The sequence below is a fragment of the Bos indicus x Bos taurus genome, chromosome 23 (assembly GCF_003369695.1).
Source record: "Bos indicus x Bos taurus breed Angus x Brahman F1 hybrid chromosome 23, Bos_hybrid_MaternalHap_v2.0, whole genome shotgun sequence".
Lineage (NCBI taxonomy): Eukaryota > Metazoa > Chordata > Mammalia > Artiodactyla > Bovidae > Bos > Bos indicus x Bos taurus.
Window position 1 is genome coordinate 33778957 of NC_040098.1, and position 18530 is coordinate 33797486.

Here is an 18530-nt window from a genome sequence, read left to right on the forward strand (position 1 = left end):
CTCCTGCCCCCAATCCCTCCCAGAATCAGAGTCTTTTCCAATGAGTCAACCCTTCGCATGAGGTGGCCAAAGTACTGGAGTTTCAGCTTTAGCATCATTCCCTCCAAAGAAATCCCAGGGCTAATCTCCTTTAGAATGGACTGGTTGGATCTCCTTGCTGTCCAAGGGACTCTCAAGAGACTTCTCCAACACCACAGTTCAAAAGCATCAATTCTTCGGCGCTCAGCTTTCTTCACAGTCCAACTCTCACATCCATACATGACCACTGGAAAAACCATAGCCTTGACTAGACAGACCTTTGTTGGCAAAGTAATGTCTCTGCTTTTCAATATGCTATCTAGGTTGGTCATAACTTTCCTTCCAAGGAGTAAGCGTCTTTTAATTTCATGGCTGCAGTCACCATCTGCAGTGATTTTGGAGCCCCCCAAAATAAAGTCTGACACTGTTTCCACTGTTTCCCCATCTATTTGCCATGAAGTGATGGGACCAGATGCCATGATCTTAGTTTTCTGAATGTTGAGCTTTAAGCCAACATTTTCACTCTCCACTTTGACTTTCATCAAGAGGCTCTTTAGTTCTTCTTCACTTTCTGCCATAAGGGTGGTGTCATCTGCATATCTGAGGTTATTGATATTTCTCCCGGCAATCTGGATTCCAGCTTGTGCTTCTTCCAGCCCAGCGTTTCTCATGATGTACTCTGCATGTAAGTTAAATAAGCAGGGTGACAATATGCAGCCTTGACATGTTCCTTTTCCTATTTGGAACCAGTCTACCCAACTGCCAATTCCATAGACTGTACATTTGAACAGGAAACAGCGCACTGGGAGTGCCATTCAGGAACCTTGATGTCTCAGGCCTAGATTTTTCAAATACTTGCATGTGTGCTCAGTAGCTCCGTCACATCTAACTCTTTGCAGCACCGTGGACTGTAGCCCGTCAGATTCCTCTGTCTATGGAATTTTCCAGGCAAGAATACTGAAGTGGGTTGCTAGTTCCTTCTCCAGGGGATCTTCCCAACCCAGGGAATGCTTTACCACTGTGCCACTAGGAAGCCCCTTACAAATACTTGTTTTGAGCCAAATGAAACTGTTAGTTCCTCACCTTTATGTAGAAATGGACTAAATGTGTTGGAAATCTGGACACACCAAAAACACACCCCTCTCTTGGGCCTTACCTTTGCAAAGTTGGCACGAGTGGTGACGGCAGCTGATTATGACCTTTTGTAACCTCCCATACCCAACTGGTTGCCACATCTAGTCAATTCCGCTGCATAAAGCTCTTACAAATCCATCACTCTTGTTCTTCCGTTGTGACTTTAGCCTCTCACAATTTTTCACCTAGATTCCTGCAGTGGCCCCTGAACCTCTCCTCTGATCCATTCTTCAGCACATCCTGATCCTATGCTGGTCACAGTCCACTGGTGGGTTGAAAAATCAATGGCATTGACCACAACCAGGATTTTTTAAAAATGTAATAGAGTAAAATCAAATAGACCTGAGTACATTGCCCAAATACACATAACAAGGGATAGTATTATTTCAGGAAACTTTGTCTCACAGGGGCCCATGGTATGTGGGAGTCCTGATGTAAAATAGAATTCTTACTGGGATCACAGGCAAGGAATTTGAAAGCCCCTACTCTGCCTTGCTGCCAAAGATACTTTTTTTAAATGTAAAACTCTGTCCCCTTCCCTGCTTAAAATTCCTTAGAATCTCCCCAGAATCTCAAGGGTAAAAGCAGTTTGTATTCTCTAGATCAGGGGTGAGAGAAGTTTTCAATTATTTCAGGTTTTAGCAGGGCATTCAAGAGTCTGGCTTTTGGCATTTGCAGAATTCTCCATCCTCTCTCTCCAGTTCCCCAGATGTATTCTATGGTAATAATTCTCAAACTTGAAAGCACATCAGAATAACTCCAGTCACTTGGATAACTGCAGCTCCTTGGGTTCCACCCTCTAAGGTTCTGATTGGGTAGATAGGAGGCAGAGCCCAGGAATCTGCATTTGTATCATCAAGTTACACCAAAGCATCCTGGGTAACAAGAGGGTTGATTATTGTTGGATTCTCAATTGTAAGACACAGAGTAAGGGATATAGGGAGACTAAGTGCTTAACTCTGCCTTCTTGTGAGGGGAGGAGGGGGCAGGAGAGAACAGTAAATGTGTCCAGGAAGGCATTTGTGCCTTAGAAATCAGGAGGAGGTTTCAGAAAGTAGTTAAGAGAGCGAGAGAGATCGAGATTCTGGCACGTGCTGGAGAAGGGAGGTGCAAATAATGTCATGAGTTTGGTGAATACAGATAGTTTGTTTTTTTGTTTGTTTTCTAAAAAAATGTTTCTATTGAAATATAGTAGATTTACAATGTTGTGTTAGTAAATATATTTTCTTTGAGTAAGTGAATAGTATGCCATTCATTCAGAAAGGACTTACTGAGCTCCTTCTGTAAACATGGCATCATAGTAGGTACAGACAAACGGCTGTGAAGAGGTCCTTCCCTCATGAAGTCAAATCCACCCCAGTGTAGGGGCGGTAAGTGAAAAGGGAAGGAAAGGGTGAGACAGGAATTCCGTGTCTGGCCAGGGCTAGAAAGAATTTGCAAAACAGCCCAAGGAACTTGCCTGTGAGTAAGGAGAGCTTGAGAAAGTTATAAAGTGAGGAAGGAACATTACTGCATTGTTTTTTTAAAAAACCCATTTCACTTTGCAAAGGAGCATTTCCTGGGGGAGGAGGCCACAGTGGGAAGAACTGGAATCAGGAAGGCCAACTGGGAGGCTGAGGCTCTAGCTAGCAAGAGATTAGTGAGGCTATAAACTGAGATGAGGCGAGGAGTTGAGGAAGCAAATTTGAGATTCATTTAAAAGTTAGAAACTTTAGGATTTGACAAGTAATTTATTACCAAAACCAGTGCATCTCTAGCTGTGGTCAAACAATGGACTAAAAGTGTTGTTTTGAGAAATGCCACAGAGTTGCCTAATCTCTACCATCCAGGTGCCCATTTCCTTATCACCATTCCCTCATCCCGATCACATTCTATTCTATTGCCAGGATTCGAGTTTCCATGTCCCATGCAATGATCCATCCTCACACTGGATGGACAGCTTTAGGAATGTCAGAGAACTGTCATCCATATTGCTGACTGGGTTTCCAGGTACAGTTGCCCTGTCAGCTTTGATTAGTACAGAAAGATGACCGTATATTAGAGACACAAAATTCTGGGTATATCCCTAGGACAGGCTAAAGACATTCCTATGTTTAACAAATGTTTGTGGGACCTCTTCTACGGCTGGGCTTCCTTGGTGGCTCAGACAATAAAGAATCTACATGCAAAGCAGGAGACCAGGGTTCGATCCCTGGGTCAGGAAGATCCCCTGGAGAAGGGAATGGCAATCCACTCCAGTATTCTTACCTGGGAAATCCCATGGCCAGAGGAGCCTGGCAGGCTATAGTCCATGGAGTAGCAAAGAGGTGGACACAACTAACACTTTCTGTGTGCCAATCGCGGATGCTGCTCTCATCAAACTTATATTCTAGTGGAGCTGGGGGGGCAGGGCAGGTGTGAGCAGGCTTCTGCAAAATCAACATGACCATATTATATTTAACATTCCCATAATTTAGTGATTTGAGCTGAAAGGGTCCACATCAGTGGCTTTCCAACTTTTTTTTTTCAAGACAAGGACTTTTATCTTTAAATGTATTGACTTCGAGAGCCATCACACTAAACAATTAACAAGAGCTATTCTAGTTAAGGCTGGGGAGGTGTCCCCCAAGGCACTTCTGTGGGACCCCTGTGTACCACCTGAATGATCGAAAAGCTGCTCCTCTGATTGACTGCTGAAATTGAAGTGCTAACTTTTGCCTTCCTTCCTTATTTATTGCTGTCTTCTTTCCTTCTCTCATCTTTTTGTCTTTAAGCAAAGGCATCATTGAGCCTCCGGAGGGGACTAAAATTTACAAGGATTCCTGGGACTTTGGACCATATTTGAAAATCTTGAATGCTGCTGTAGGAGATGAAATATTTCGTCACTCATCCTGGATAAAAGAGTACTTCACTTGGGCTGGATTTAAGGATTATAACCTGGTGGTCAGGGTATGCTTATGAAGTGCCATTTGTCTTTGCTTTCCTGTATTATGGAAGTATATGAAAACCCCTTCGTATTCCAATTTGTTTCTCAATAAGCATTTTTTAAGTCCTACCATTTGCCTCACAGAGAATCGATGGGACAATGTGCTTAAACAATCCCTGTTTGAAAACGTTTTCATAGGAAGCATTCTGAGGTCCAGCTCAGTTTCTCTTTGGGAGGATTCTTTTTCTTCCCATCACCATGCGTTAGTTGCTTTTGTTTTGTCGATATTTTGCGGTGTTTTGGTTGTATGGTGGAAAAAGCTACTTCAACTGTGAAATTGGCAGGTGGTCACCAGAGAGGTGACATCTTGTAGCAGCAGGAAGTGGTAATTCTTATCTGCAGCGGTGGTAAGGAGTGAGGTGCACCAACCACAGGGTCAGCCTGGAACTTAAATTAGCCGTGACACGTACACACAGAGCTTATAGGCTCAAGTGGTTCATGCTGTAAGCTGGTCACCAGAAAACTGAGGATGTATCCAAAAACAAAATATGTCCTAAAAAGCAGGGGGTGAAAGAGAAAGAGGAGGTCTGAAATGGGCTGGAAATCCCTGCAGCACTTATCTGTATATTTTATCCCACTTATGTTTAGTGCCTGAATTTGTGCATGGGGAGCAAAGTTTAGGGAACGCATCAGGAAATGGACGACATTATACCCTTGGCAACAAAGATTGGTTACCCTCGGGGTGAGGACTATTTTCAGGTTTACCTTTCAACCCCTGAACATTAATACTTGGTAGCACACAATACTTAGCATTCTCAAAATCAGTAAGTCCTAAAAACCTACCCAGGGGTCAGTGCCAGGCTGTGCAAACTTTTTGCTGGTCAGTAATGAAACAAGTATGAGTATGCACGTGAGTATGGTTACAAAGATGTCAACTCTCTTTTCTTGGGATGAATTGTCATTATTCCAAGATTGTTGTTCAGTTGCCAAATTGTGTCCAACTCTTTGCGACCCCATAGACTGCAGCATGCCAGGCTTCCAAGATTAGTCCTTTCTATTTTTGAGGCATGAAAGCATTCTTCCTTTAATGAAATAAAAGGATAGTAGATGTAAAAATTTGTTTTAAGTCCTCACTTAGCAAAATGAAATATTGATGCCTCTATTAGCTCCCAAATATTTTTTTAGAAAATTGAAACCTGAAGACCTGACAAACTTTGGTCTAAATGAGATTTTCAGTTGAGTTATTAACGTGAAAAAGAGAAAATATTTGGAATTTTCAGTGACACTCTTTATGTTTGGATGCTAGGTGATGGTGAGAAACAGTCCACGTTTTATTTATCTTTTAGCCTGCAAACTACAGTGGTATTTGATAGCTCGTTACTAATTATACTTACTAATTACTAAGTATACTAATTATACATATATCTAAGACAGTGATAACCTTCTCTGTAAATTTGAATGAAGTTAGTGACATGAAGCAGTTTTGCTAGTGTAGAAGAGTAGGATTAGAATTCAATTCAGGAAAGAGAAGAGAGAGTTAGAGAGCCACATAGAGTGATAGGGAGAGCAGGAGAGAGAGAGGCAAGCCTCTTTTTATATTTACTCCACTTCATTGCTATCATTTGCTTGCACATTCTAGAATTTTTTGAGGATCTTGACAACCAGATTGATATGCTTCTTCCCTTTACCATGTTGTCATTTGCACAGATGATTGAGACAGATGAGGACTTCAGCCCTTTTCCTGGAGGATATGACTATTTGGTTGACTTTCTAGATTTATCCTTTCCAAAAGAAAGACCAAGCCGGGAACATCCATTTGAGGAAGTAAGCAGCAACACCAGTGGAAATGCTCCTTCCTTCCTTCTTTCCTTCCTTCCTAAATAAATTTTTTAATTTACTCCAAAAAAAATTTGGAGTAACTTTAGATTTACAGTAAAGTCGCAGGGACACCACAGAGAATGTTAACATACTACTTTAACATGCTACATTTGTCACAACTAATATGCCGGTATTGAAAGAATATTTTTAACTAAACTCCATACTTGCTTCTTTTTGAGTCATTTGCAAAGACTGGCTTTTCTACCTGCTTCCTTCCAAACAGCTGGCCCGCCTGTGCTGTTAGCAGACCTGCAAGCATTGATCTTTGTCTGCCCCTTTACCTTTTCTCCAGCAATGTCTCCTTCCGCAAACAAACCCTGTTGGTGGCTTTCTACAGAAAACTGTCAACATAAACCAACGCATATTTTGAGTTCCAACTTTTAGCAGATCCCTAGCCCAAGTCAGGCATGATGTTAAAAGCTGGGGCTTTGGACACAATGTCAAGACTGGTATGGGTTCCCTACCCCTGCTGATTAGGATTACTGACTATGAGCCTTTGAATCCCCATTCAAGTCTTTTTTTTTTATTTTCTCCCCCTTCTGTGGGGCTTCTTCGTACTTTATAATGTTTTTATGATAGTCAAATGACATAATATATATGAGCATGGATTGTAATTTTAAATTCTATGTACATGTAAGAATCACTAAATAAATTAGGAGGGTGTATAGTCTGCCCTTAAGCATATTAAACGTGTGCCATATAAATGTGTAATGCCTTAATTATAGAGTTACCTTCACTTTCACTTTTTACTTTCATTCATTGGAGAAGGAAATGGCAACCCACTCCAGTGTTCTTGCCTGGAGAATCCCAGGGACGGGGGAGCCTGGTGGGCTGCCGTCTATGGGGTTGCACAGAGTTGGACATGACTGAAGTGACTTAGCAGCAGCAGCAGATGTACCTTTGTATAATAGGCCTGTTCTTAAACTACATTTTAATAATTGGATTTGTATTTTTATGTTTAGTACTTGCTGTTGAAGAGAATCCTATGCTGAAACTTTGGTAAAACCGATAATCTACTGCCTGCTTTGGGGGTTTTAAAAAACTGAGTTTTCACACATAGGAAAACACTACATGAAACACCGATTTTAAGCAAAATGAACCTGATATTTTATTGCCTTTTTTTTTTTTTACCAAACTCATACATAACACAGCTTCATAAATATTAAGTCATTTAATATAACAACCATGATATGAATCGATATTACTATACTCCCCTACAGATGAGAAAAATGCCATGCCAAGAGGTTCAATAATCTGCCCAAGGTCATACAGCTTGTAAATCCTGCTGAAGGCTTTAGCAGCAAGGGGTCTAACTGCAGAGTCTGTGTATTTAGCCACTGCATTGCTTCTTAAATCTGAACTTACGAAACTTATAAATTAAGGTATCTGTTAACCATCAGGAAGATTTTTCCTTGGAATTTTTAAAATCACAAGTTCACTTAAAATACGTCATTGAAAAAAAAAAGGCTTGTTTTTACAGCTTTTCACATTGCTTCTGTTGAATACAGCTAGCAACAGCTCTCTGTAATACAAATGAGCAGACTTGCCACACCATGGGGCAAATCGTCATGCCTGCCGCATACATGGTGGTCCCTATTTTGACTCAAGTGCTTTTATATCTCAGGATATTAGTGATATTTCTGTATGTTGAGGTTTGTTTAAGGAGGTTATCCTTGGAAGAGCTCCATCTCTTGCCACTTGGAGCCTTCTCATATTGCCTTTTTTGGAGGGGAGGCATTCACTGCCTTTCAAACACATGAATGTATTTTCTATCATGCCAACTCTCCATCTTTCCTAGATGCCCGGCTCCTAGCACTCTCAGGAGCTCCCGCTCTCGGCTGGATGGGCTCCTCTCTAGGTCTGCTGCCAATCTGTCACCCTGTGACCTCCCTCAGCCTCTTCTAGACCCCACCCATGTCTTCACTTCTTTGCTTTCCTCCTTTGTGGTATTTTCTGCTTAGGTATCTGCTGAAGAAAGTTTGCACAGGAGCTACCCTTTAAGTATTTTCCTGTCTGATCTTGCACAACAGCTTGCTGAACACATCATGCTGGGTGGCAGTCACTTTCCACGGACGCCTGAAGGCATTGCTCCTTTGGCTTCTAGCTGCATGCACTGCTGCTTATCGCAGGCTGACCTTCCTTCCACTGTGGTGACTTTTAAGAATCAAGGGATTAGTCTATATTTACCAAAAAAAAAAAAAAAAGACCTTTTCAAGCTGACTCAGGGCTCTCTGTATATGGGTAAGACCTATTATCCAGCAGGCTTTACTTGAAGGTGGGGGTTACATGCTTAAATGCTCACAGATGGACCCCAGGCAGATCTTTAACTAGGTGGAGTTGAGTGGGGACTGGGTCAAGTGGAAAGCATGGGAAGGGAGGAGCCCCTACTGAGCTCCAGCTGATCCTCTGCATTTTCCAGAAAACTTGGATATCTGGATTTTCATGTGAAATATCTAGATTTATAAATGTGGAAGGCCAATTCGGTTTTTTAAAAGGGAGTAGGCTATGAACTATAACCCAGATTGTATGTGGATAAGGGAGCACTCATTTAAGTTTATGAAGGTGAGGAGCCAGCTATTAGGCTGAGGGGCTCTTAAATATCAAAATGTGGAGGTCCTTGTATTTGTGATAAGGCATCACAAATACACTCCCTGCCTTCATTCTTCCTGTAAAGTTGATTCCATTTCGTCAGAGAACTGTCTGAAGGCATTTGGCCCTGGAACCATGTGTAAGCCTAGGGAAGTGGGTGCTCACTGTTTCATGTACCTAATTTTGTGCTCTGTGCCCCTGCTGTTATCCACAGTACCTACCTCTTCTCATTCCAAATCCGAATGTCCTTTCTCATACTCTCCTGGATTCTGCAGCCTCTGGCCTGTTCTTTAATGCCACTCACCTAGCTGCTTTCCACGTTCACATTCATTAGTTGAAATCTCCTGCCAATGATTCACTTCACTTTTTCTTCATTGTGGCGGCTCATACCTGTGCAGTTGCTTTGTCACCAACTTCAGTTGCATCCAGAAGTGGGTGGAAGGCAGGTTATGCATGGGATCTGTCCATCATTTTGAAGTAGAAGTCCTTTCTCAGCACCAGTGACACTAGGCCTCCTAACTTCTCTTCTTCTGTATTCTTTGGGGGTCTCTTTCTCCAGCCACCACTTACATCTCCTGTTTTCCATCAGGGTTCTGTGCTCAACCCACTCATCTTCTCAAGCCTGTATCTGAGTGAACACATTTGCTACCACCACTTCTCTGCTAATGGCTCCAAAAACCTGTATGTCCTGCCCAGACTTTGCCCAGCTCCCACCAACACTGTCTAGCTTTGAATTCATTAGAGTTAATTGCCTACTGGATAATATCACCTGGTTTTCCAAATCCTTGTACCTCATTGTTCAAAATTCAACTCGTCGTTGTTCTCTTAAAACTGCTCTTTCTTGTTTTCTGTCTGATCATTGGCAATGTTAGTGCCTCCACCCCCTCTCCCCAACCCACCAGTGACTCCAGCTAGAAGCCAAGCTTTTCACCTTTTCCCTTTCTCCTCATCCCCAGATCTAATCAAACCACCAAGACCTTTCCATTTTATAGTTCAAACATTTCTCAAAGCCTGCCTGATTCTTCCACGTGCTTGTCTCTAGTTTGAAAGATCATGAAAGACCTTCTCTCCTCCACTGCAAGGAATTCGATTTTGATACTGCACCTTAGCTGGGCAGTCCTCAACTTGACAAGCTGCACAGTCATGTTTCGGAGTCTCTGTTGGCAAAATAAGAGATCCTTTGACCTGTGTTTGCCTTCTCAGTTCACAGTGGATGTCACTGTTTTGTCAAATGGTGTGGGAAAGAGAAATAAACCCAAACACCAGTCTTCTGATCATTCTGTCATTTATGATAAAGTTGCCTCTACTGGCATTAGCATATTTATCAGAAGAAAAAATGTGATGCTGGATACTGAAAAAGTATGCTAATGAAGTGTTAAAACCATGTCCAACCTTAGTAACTTCCCATCACACTACTTCATGCTTTTTTTTTTTTTAATTTCATAAATATCTCTTTTTTTCTCACAACAGTAACACAGGAGACCAAGGCTTAGCAAGGTTAAGGTCACATGATTAGTAAGTGCTGAGCTGAGACTCAAAACCATCTCTGCTTGTCTCCTAACCCTGGGCACTTTTGACTAGTCAACAGATCCTGTGTCAGGAGTTGGGATTCTTGAAAGGTAAGGGCCTTGGCCACTGAATTAAGGTACTCTTGCTCAGTGGCAGGCCTTGTTTTACACATTTTATGTACATTGACTCAGTGAATCTTCACCACGGTCCCTTGAGAGGGATGGTCTATTATCTCCATTTTATAGAAGAGGAAACTGAGGCACAGAATGGTGGCCAGGATCACACAGCTAGACCATGGATTTGAGCCATGGTCAAATCAGCAATCTGATTCTGTCTGTGCTCTCTGTCACTCTGCTCCGCCCTACTCTGCTCCCCCAGCTCCGGATATACTTCCTGTTTTCCTTCCTTCAATTTCTGCTGCACTCAGATGTCCTCTCCCCACCTACCTCAGCCTGAGATGTCAACTTCAGTAGGCTCTTCTCCTTGACTTCTCAGAGCCCTGCCTTATAGACAGCTGCCTCTTTCAGGGACACAAGGGGTTGATACCAATGCTCTGTGCTGGCTGGGGCGCCCCTGCTAGTTGTTCCGTATCTGTTTCAGATTCGGAGCCGGGTTGACGTCATCAGACACGTGGTGAAGAATGGTCTGCTCTGGGACGACCTGTATATAGGATTCCAAACCCGGCTCCAGCGGGATCCTGACATATACCATCATCTGTAAGTCTGAAAATGCCTGCCGTGCCCTAGGCCACTGCAGAGGATGCTGTGGGTGTATAAGCAGAGTCAGTGGCTGACTCTGCCCCCAAATTTTGATGGATGTGGGCGATTCCACCATCAGCGCTTTATTTCTTTGTTAATCTGTTGAAAAGCTAATCTGGTTAGGAAAATAACATTTTAAAGAGTCACTGTTTCTACATTCATGCAAATATGTTTCAGTCTCTTTTAAAAGTGGTTCTTGGTACAGGAAAGGGAAGGGCTTTATAAGAGAGAAAGGGTGTGCCTGGCCGAGACAGGAACAAGGAGGGGCTGTTTATGTGCAGACTTGATCATTGAAGACAATCATTTTCCATGTCACAATTTTGTCAGTGCCCAGCTCTGAGCATGACTTTGGTGAGCTAGTTGGTTAAGGGAATGGCCCTCTGAATCTCTACCTGCTTACACTTTAAAACCGTGCAAGTTTCTCACTGCAAAACTGTATATGTCTTTGAGACTGTCGTTGGACTAGCTGAGCTAAGGGTCAGGAAGGCCCACTTGCTATCTTCATATTTACAAAAATAAACAGCAAGAGGGAGAATACTTTCTTATCATTACCACTGACCTTGTGAAAAGTTCAGGAATTTAATTTTAAACAAGCAAAGCCTACTATCTAGTTTCTGCCTTGAGCTCAAAAGCACAGGCATGTCTTGAATTTTCTTTTTTATTTCTTTTTGAATGTTTTGAAGTGATTTTTAATAAAAAGAAATAAACCTATCCTGCCCACACCTCCCCGAAAACTGTATCTGTTTTCTGCTGTTCCCTCCACCCACTCTCCCAGGTAACACTTGATCAGACTACAACGTGTATCATCCCAGGCCTATTTCTGAGTGCATCAGCACTTCAGTAATTTCATTTGTTCTCAATAAAACGTCCCACATAGTTGGGGAGGGGAGGTTATTGTTGCTGCTGTTCTTTAATGTCATCCTAGTACATATATAATTTGCATTGTTACTCATTAATTTATCTTTGGGGTCCCTAGTGTTGGGACACATAGATCAACCTCAAACATTTTACCTGCTAAAAAACATTCCAAGTTTTGCTCATTTTCAGCAGCACTTATACTTCTTGTTCTGGAAAAAAAGGAAATGTAGCAACTTTGGTGGAGATTTGAAGGTTACTTCTCTTTAAAAAAATAATGCCATCTTGGGTTGGGAAGATCCCCTAGAGAAGGGAAAGGCTACCCACTCCAGTATTCTGGCCTGGAGAATTCCATGGACTATACAGTCCATGGGGTTGCAAAGAGTTGAACACGAATGAGAGTCTTTCACTTTCACTTGGAAGTTTCTAGGATACTGATGCTGAAGACTATTTTGTTATATTGTTTTGATAACACAGGTCATAAATGTAAGAGAAGTGTAAGTGTAAGAGAATTCCATAATAAATCTTGGAAAGCAGTCACAGCCCAATTTATCTTTGTTGTTCTCAAAATGGGATTTATGAGTTTATTAAATATTTTTCTGGTCATAAAACCAATACATATCTACTGCAGGAAATTTTTTTTTTAATGTTTAAAAATAAAAACCCTCCTTAACAAAAAACAGTTAAAACAACAAATGACCCCACCATCCAGAGAGGCAATTTGTATTTTGGTATCTAGTTCCTTTTGGAAAAGGAAATGGCAAACCGCTCCAGTATTCTTGCCTGGAAAATTCCATGGACAGAGGAGCCTGGCGGGCTATGGTCCGTGGGGTCACAAACAGTCAGACACGACTGAATGACTAATACACACACGTCTAGATAATCTTTTGTCACAGGCACTTTTTTAAAAAATAAAAATGGGACAGTACTATATGTACTTTTGTACCTACGTGTTTACTGAACAATCTTTGATGCACCCTGTAAGTTTCTAACTTTTCATTATTTGAAATGACGTTTTGGCAAATAAACTTGTTGATGTGGCATGCATACTTTCATAGTGGTTTCTTAGGATAAATTCCTAGAAGTGGAGCTGCTAGTATCCAACACACACGCAGCGTGAAGACTTTTGATGCATCTGCCAGATTGTTCTGAGGAAGCCAGCTCACCTTCCCAGAAATAGTGTACCAGCCCGCTTACCTGCACCCTCACCAATACTGGGTCCTAATGCTTTTGTGTATAGAATACAAATCTATATTTTACATATGCTAATTCCTTAAAGCAAGGCCTATCACAGACAAATAAAAATAAGACACAGTTGTCACGTTTTAAGGGACTGCATTCAACGTACTGGAAATGTGAAACTACACGAATATCTGAAACAGTACAACAAATGCTGTCTCAGGGAGAGCAGAGTACCAGGTACCAGACAGATCTTGGCAAAACAATGGGCATGGACGTTTCCAAAACATATTTTTCTGCTTTATCCCTTTCACAGGTTTTGGAACCATTTTCAAATAAAACTCCCCCTAACACCGCCTGACTGGAAGTCCTTCCTGATGTACTGTGGGTAGAGAGGACCTGAGATCTCCCAGGTAAAGCAGCTTGTGGATCTGGGAGACACATACATTTCCATCCCATCACATTTGTTTTTGGCATTTGAAGGTTGGGGAATATTTTCAATATGCTGAAATGGAGGGAGAGATGATAGAATAATCCAGACAGAAGGAGTGAGTAAAGTTAAAAGGTTGTAAAATATAAGATGAATTAGAACCATGGCAGGTCCTCCTGATGTGGTAAAGAAGGAAGGGAAAGCAGGAATGAGGCATGAATGGCCCTGGAGAACAAAGAGTCAGGAGGTTCAATGAGGATGCTGAGGAGGTTCTGTAGTTGTGAAAAAGTGGGAGGTGTCCAAGGTAAGGAGGCAGCTGAATGAGGGATTGCCAAGTCCAAGGTCTTGCTGATGGAGCAGATCTGAATAAAGATAGGTGAAAGGACATCTGTATAATGAAAGGGAGCAGAGATGAAGATCTCAGCTGTCGGGAGGTTGATGCGTGCATTTCCAAGTTGCCTTATCAAGGAAGCAGGCCTATGGTGGTCAACACATGAGACTTGGAAACTGACCACTTGAATTAAAATCTTCATTCTGTCACCTACTTTGTGACCTTTGGGGAATCTGTGTCTCAGATTTTCATCTATGAAGTGAACATAATAATAGCACCTATCTCATGGGGTTATGTCATATTCCTCAGGTCCTTCTAGAAGAGTGAGTGACGCACGGTAAGTGTACAATAAACGTTGACCATAACAGCCTTATGAAAGAAACAGGAGAATTATGGGACCTATAACCATTCATAGGGTGAATCTATAAAAAGTTGGGAGGAGAGTCATTTCAGTTTACTGCCCAGCTTTAGAGTCTCGCTTACCTTAAAGAATCATAGACTATATAACCTGAACTAAAGACTAAAAATAAAAATTCACCTCAGTGCAATAAAAACTTAAAAAATAAGAGTTTCATACTGCTGTTCATTAGTAATATCTTTAATTCACAGGGATACTAAGCTACATGAAAAATTCAAGTATTCATTGATGCTGTATCTTGAACATGAAGCTTATACCAAAGAGACTATGCCTTACTGACATCAGCAATGGATAATCAAATATTGTGTTTGTGAAATGTTCACATATCTTATGTTTTTGGATCACTACATAACCAGATTATTAATATTTTAATTATTCTGTCCATAATTTTATGTAAAAGAACCCATGAATGCAATAGGAACAAATTCTCTAGGGAAAACAAAGACAACAGGAGATGTAAATCCAAGTATAGAAGAAGTAGAACAGGAGAAAAGGTTTCCTAGAAGACAAGGAAAAGAAAGGGTGGGGGAGCAGATGTTGGGTTGGAAGAAGAGAAGAAAGGAGAGAAATAGATAAATGAAAGGCTATAAGAAGAAAATAAGAAAGATAAAAAGTTAAAATGGAACTTTAAAAGAATGTAAACATAGACATTTTGTTCCTTAATAGATTGACTCCCCAGATAGAGTCCATGAATATAACTGAGTAAGAAGCGTTCATGAGCTGTTTTCAGTTTTTGAAAAAGTTTCATTGAAATCATATATTTACCAAAACAAGGTTGCAGAGGCTACCCAAGATGTAAAATTTCATTGGGACTGAAATAATTTTGGTTCAGTGACAAAATTTATTACTTAATGTATATTATAAATTCTAACAAATAGTGGTATCTTTGAATAAAATACATGAACACTAGCTAATGATAAAGTGAGTCCTATAGACAAAAATCTTTCAAGGTCAATAGAATAATCAACAGTCAAGACCTATATCTTGAAAAAATTAAGAAGTCCTCTTCTGAACACTTGAAAACACTGTTGCAATGGTTAAAACCCACAACTAATTTATCTGTTTCTGTTAACGTCTATAGTTTTTGATGATTTTCCTGTGATTATCACACTATCTCTAGGAATATGTGATTGTTGACTACGTTTCTATTTTAATATTGATGTTTCCAGCACACAAAAACCTCTCATTGATCTGAACATCAAAACTGATTTCCTAATTGTGTTTACTACCTCTTTAATTCTGAGGATTAAGATTTAAGATTCTCCTTAAATCTCATGATTATCTACTTCTTACAAAGATAATAATATGATATTTGATGTCTCTGATTCACTTCATACATTCTACCTATGTTTTGTGATGTACGCTATATAGTAAATTATTCAATTATTACTGGAAAATAAATGTAATGTATATCAGTATATGAATATATGATAAAATGTGTATGATGAGCAAATAAAAGATTATTTTAAAATATGGATGTTTTCTTTCCACCAAGCCTATCTTTATTTTCATGCTGTCTTCCTAGCTATCATCTTCTGATACCCTGACTCCAGCAATTCTTTGATATTATAAGACCTTTAGTCCATTGACCCTGCATGTCCTCACTTTTCTTCTTAGTCATCTTTGATTCTTTTCTAGTTGTGTCCACATCACCCTCTTCTGTCATTTTTCTACCCTACCTGCCCTCTTTCCCTCTCTCATATCTCAGATCTCATTTCCATGACTTCCAAACTATGAAATCATTCTTTATACTTTGCCCTAACATCCACTGCATCAGCAGATCCCATCACCTTTACTTTCAAAATACACCCAGAGTATAACCACTTTCCCCCATCTCCACTGCTATCAACCTCAGGAGAAAACAGAAACCCACAGAGATAATCTTGGCATTAGGGGCTGGTTTTCTTTATGACATGGAGAGGGCAGGAGGAGAAAGGGACGACAGAAGATGAAATGGTTGGATGGCATCACCAACTCAATGGACATGGGTTTGAGTGGACTCCGGGAGTTGGTGATGGACAGGGAGGCCTGGCGTGCTGTGGTTCATGGGGTCGCAAAGAGTCGGACATGACTGAGGGACTGAACTGAACTGAACTGAATGGATAGGCATCTGTTCCTGCCAAGAAAGGCTAACAAGCTGAATGCCTTGAAACAAGCTCAGAGCCATTCAAGGGAATGCTGGGAAAGCCATCTTTAGGGAGGTGACTTGCAGACTACACAATCCTAAAGCCACTTTAGAGGGTACCAGGGTAAAAGCTAGCAGCTGGGAGCTGTTGCTCATCTCATATTTCAGGAGCCCAACTCTGAAGAAACGAAGGAACTGAAACCCACTTCCTTCTCTAGTGCTCCTCTAGTGCCCTCTACAGACAAAGCTTAACTTCACACTAGCTGTTGTTTCCTTGCCAAGTTGCGTCCAGACTTTTGTGACCCAATGGACTGTAGCCTGCCAGGTTCCTCTGTCCATGGGGATTTCCAGACAAGATTATTGGAGTGGGTTGCCATTTCCTTCTCTAGAGTATCTTCCCGACCCAGGGATAGAACCTGCATATCCTGCATTGGCAGGTGGATTCTTTACCATTGAGCCACGAGGGAAGCCTAGCAAAGGAGAAATAATTCTTTTTTGCATAGCTGGCAATAAAGAGTGGACTTGAAGTTGAGAGCCAATAAATTGATAACTGACATGCACCTGATAAGAAGATATTTTGTTATCTCTGGGGTAATTAGTGTAATCACTTAAGGAACTATAAAAGAATGCATAACCACAAAGGTCATAAAGGAAAAATGAAATCATTTAAAAAATTACCTGTGAAAGAAATCAATTAAAGAAAAAATAGCTTAAATGGGGCAATCAAAAGCAAAAATCAAGACAGTAGATTATATCAATAATTGCATTAAATGTAAATGAATTAAATGCTGTCATTAAAAGAAAGATTGACAGACTGGATTAAAAAAAAAAAACACTGCTAACAAGACATATACTTAAAAGATAAGTATACTAAAAGCTTGAAAGAAAAAAACAGAGGAAATACATACTATGAAAATTCTCATAAAAAAGATGGCGTAGGTTTCTTAACATCAGACAAGGATGAATACCTCATCATGTTACAAGTTTTAGTGAATCAGGAAGCTATAAAAATTTGTATATGCACATAATAAAAGCCTCCAAATGTATAAAAGAATGACATAACTAAAAGAAGAAATACATAAATTCAACTCAAAGATAATTGAAAACACCCTTCTCAGTAAGTAAACAATAAGCCAAAAAAACACATTCAAGCCTATTCTTGTACATCTCTTCAGAATTTTAAGATCAGTTTATCATGCTCCAACTTGCTTTTGAAAAAATTTACTATCGACAACTTAATTTCAACATCTGTTAAGGATCTGAGACATTCTAGTGAGGGAATGCTGAGACCTGGCCTGCTGCAGGTGGAGGTGCAGAAGAAAGGATACATATAGACGTGGCAGAGACATCCTGTCCTGAAGACGTCACAGTTTAAACACATAAAGATTTTGAAGGACCATTAAGTAACTAGAATTATTTTCCTTGATGCCCGAGGCTGGATACCCACCTGGCCTCCTTGTTTACTGCCAGGTAATAAGTAACTTGCCAAAGAAAGGATGTGTGTTAAGACATGAAAAAAACCTGTTAATTGATGTCCCTTGTTTACAAGTAAATTGTAGGCTAATAATTATACTTCTTTGAGTTATTTGACAGATCATTATAGCTTTAAGAAACTGCTGTGATTTCAACTAGAGCTAGTAACTAAAAATGATTTCAGTTCTATAGCCATTGAAAATGTCTTCCTTGTGTAATATACATTCCAACAAGAAGTGAATAAGATCTAAAGAAAACAGTAATATTTTGTCAAGGGATATAAAAGAAAACTAGAACAAATGGGAAAGTATATTATTCTCCAGATGGAAATATTTTATGTTGTACAAATCTCTAAATACAGTTAAATTCCAATAAAAATCTAAAATTCATAAAGAACCCCAACAAATAAATTATTAAAATGTAAACAATGAAATAGAAAAACTTGTAAGAAATATGAATAGGAAATTTTCTAAGGATATACAAGCAGCCAATGAATGAATTAGAAGAAGCTTAAATTCATTAATAAGGTGTACCAGGATAAGTTTACAAGAAGGCTCATTTGCAAAATTATTTAACATTTTAAAAATGAGAAGAAACAAGTATCAATTGTGACATAATTAAATGTATCAGAGTAAATCATACTAAGAGTGATTAAAAACAATGAGGTAAAGATATATTATTGATTCAGAAAGACTTATGATACAGATTTTAAAAAGAATCAACTTTCAAAGAATACAATATTATGAGTTTTATGTTAAAATAGCACTACAGGGAATTCCCTGGTTGTCCAGGGGTTAGAACTCCATGCTTCACTATAGGGGGTACGGGTTTGACCCCTGGTTGGGGATCAAAGATCCCACAAGTCACATGGCCAAAAAAAATTTCTTAAAAATAAACCACTACATAGTGTAATGTGTACATGAATGTG

At 40.1% G+C, this 18530-nt stretch overlaps 1 protein-coding gene across 4 annotated transcripts in view; it reads left to right on the forward strand.

The window, feature by feature from the left end:
* LOC113881341 (cytidine monophosphate-N-acetylneuraminic acid hydroxylase) overlaps positions 1–15477 on the forward strand; it is an 82742-nt gene extending 67265 nt beyond the window's left edge. For all 4 annotated transcript variants that reach the window (XM_027524303.1, XM_027524305.1, XM_027524304.1 and 1 more), the window contains 5 exons: positions 3906–4080; positions 5765–5881; positions 10634–10749; positions 13142–13238; positions 14196–15477. In XM_027524303.1, coding sequence (XP_027380104.1) covers positions 3906–4080; positions 5765–5881; positions 10634–10749; positions 13142–13217 — 484 coding nt within the window. In that variant the 3' untranslated portion in view covers positions 13218–13238; positions 14196–15477. The remainder of the gene's footprint in view (positions 1–3905; positions 4081–5764; positions 5882–10633; positions 10750–13141; positions 13239–14195) is intronic.
* The last annotated feature ends 3053 nt before the right edge of the window (positions 15478–18530 follow it).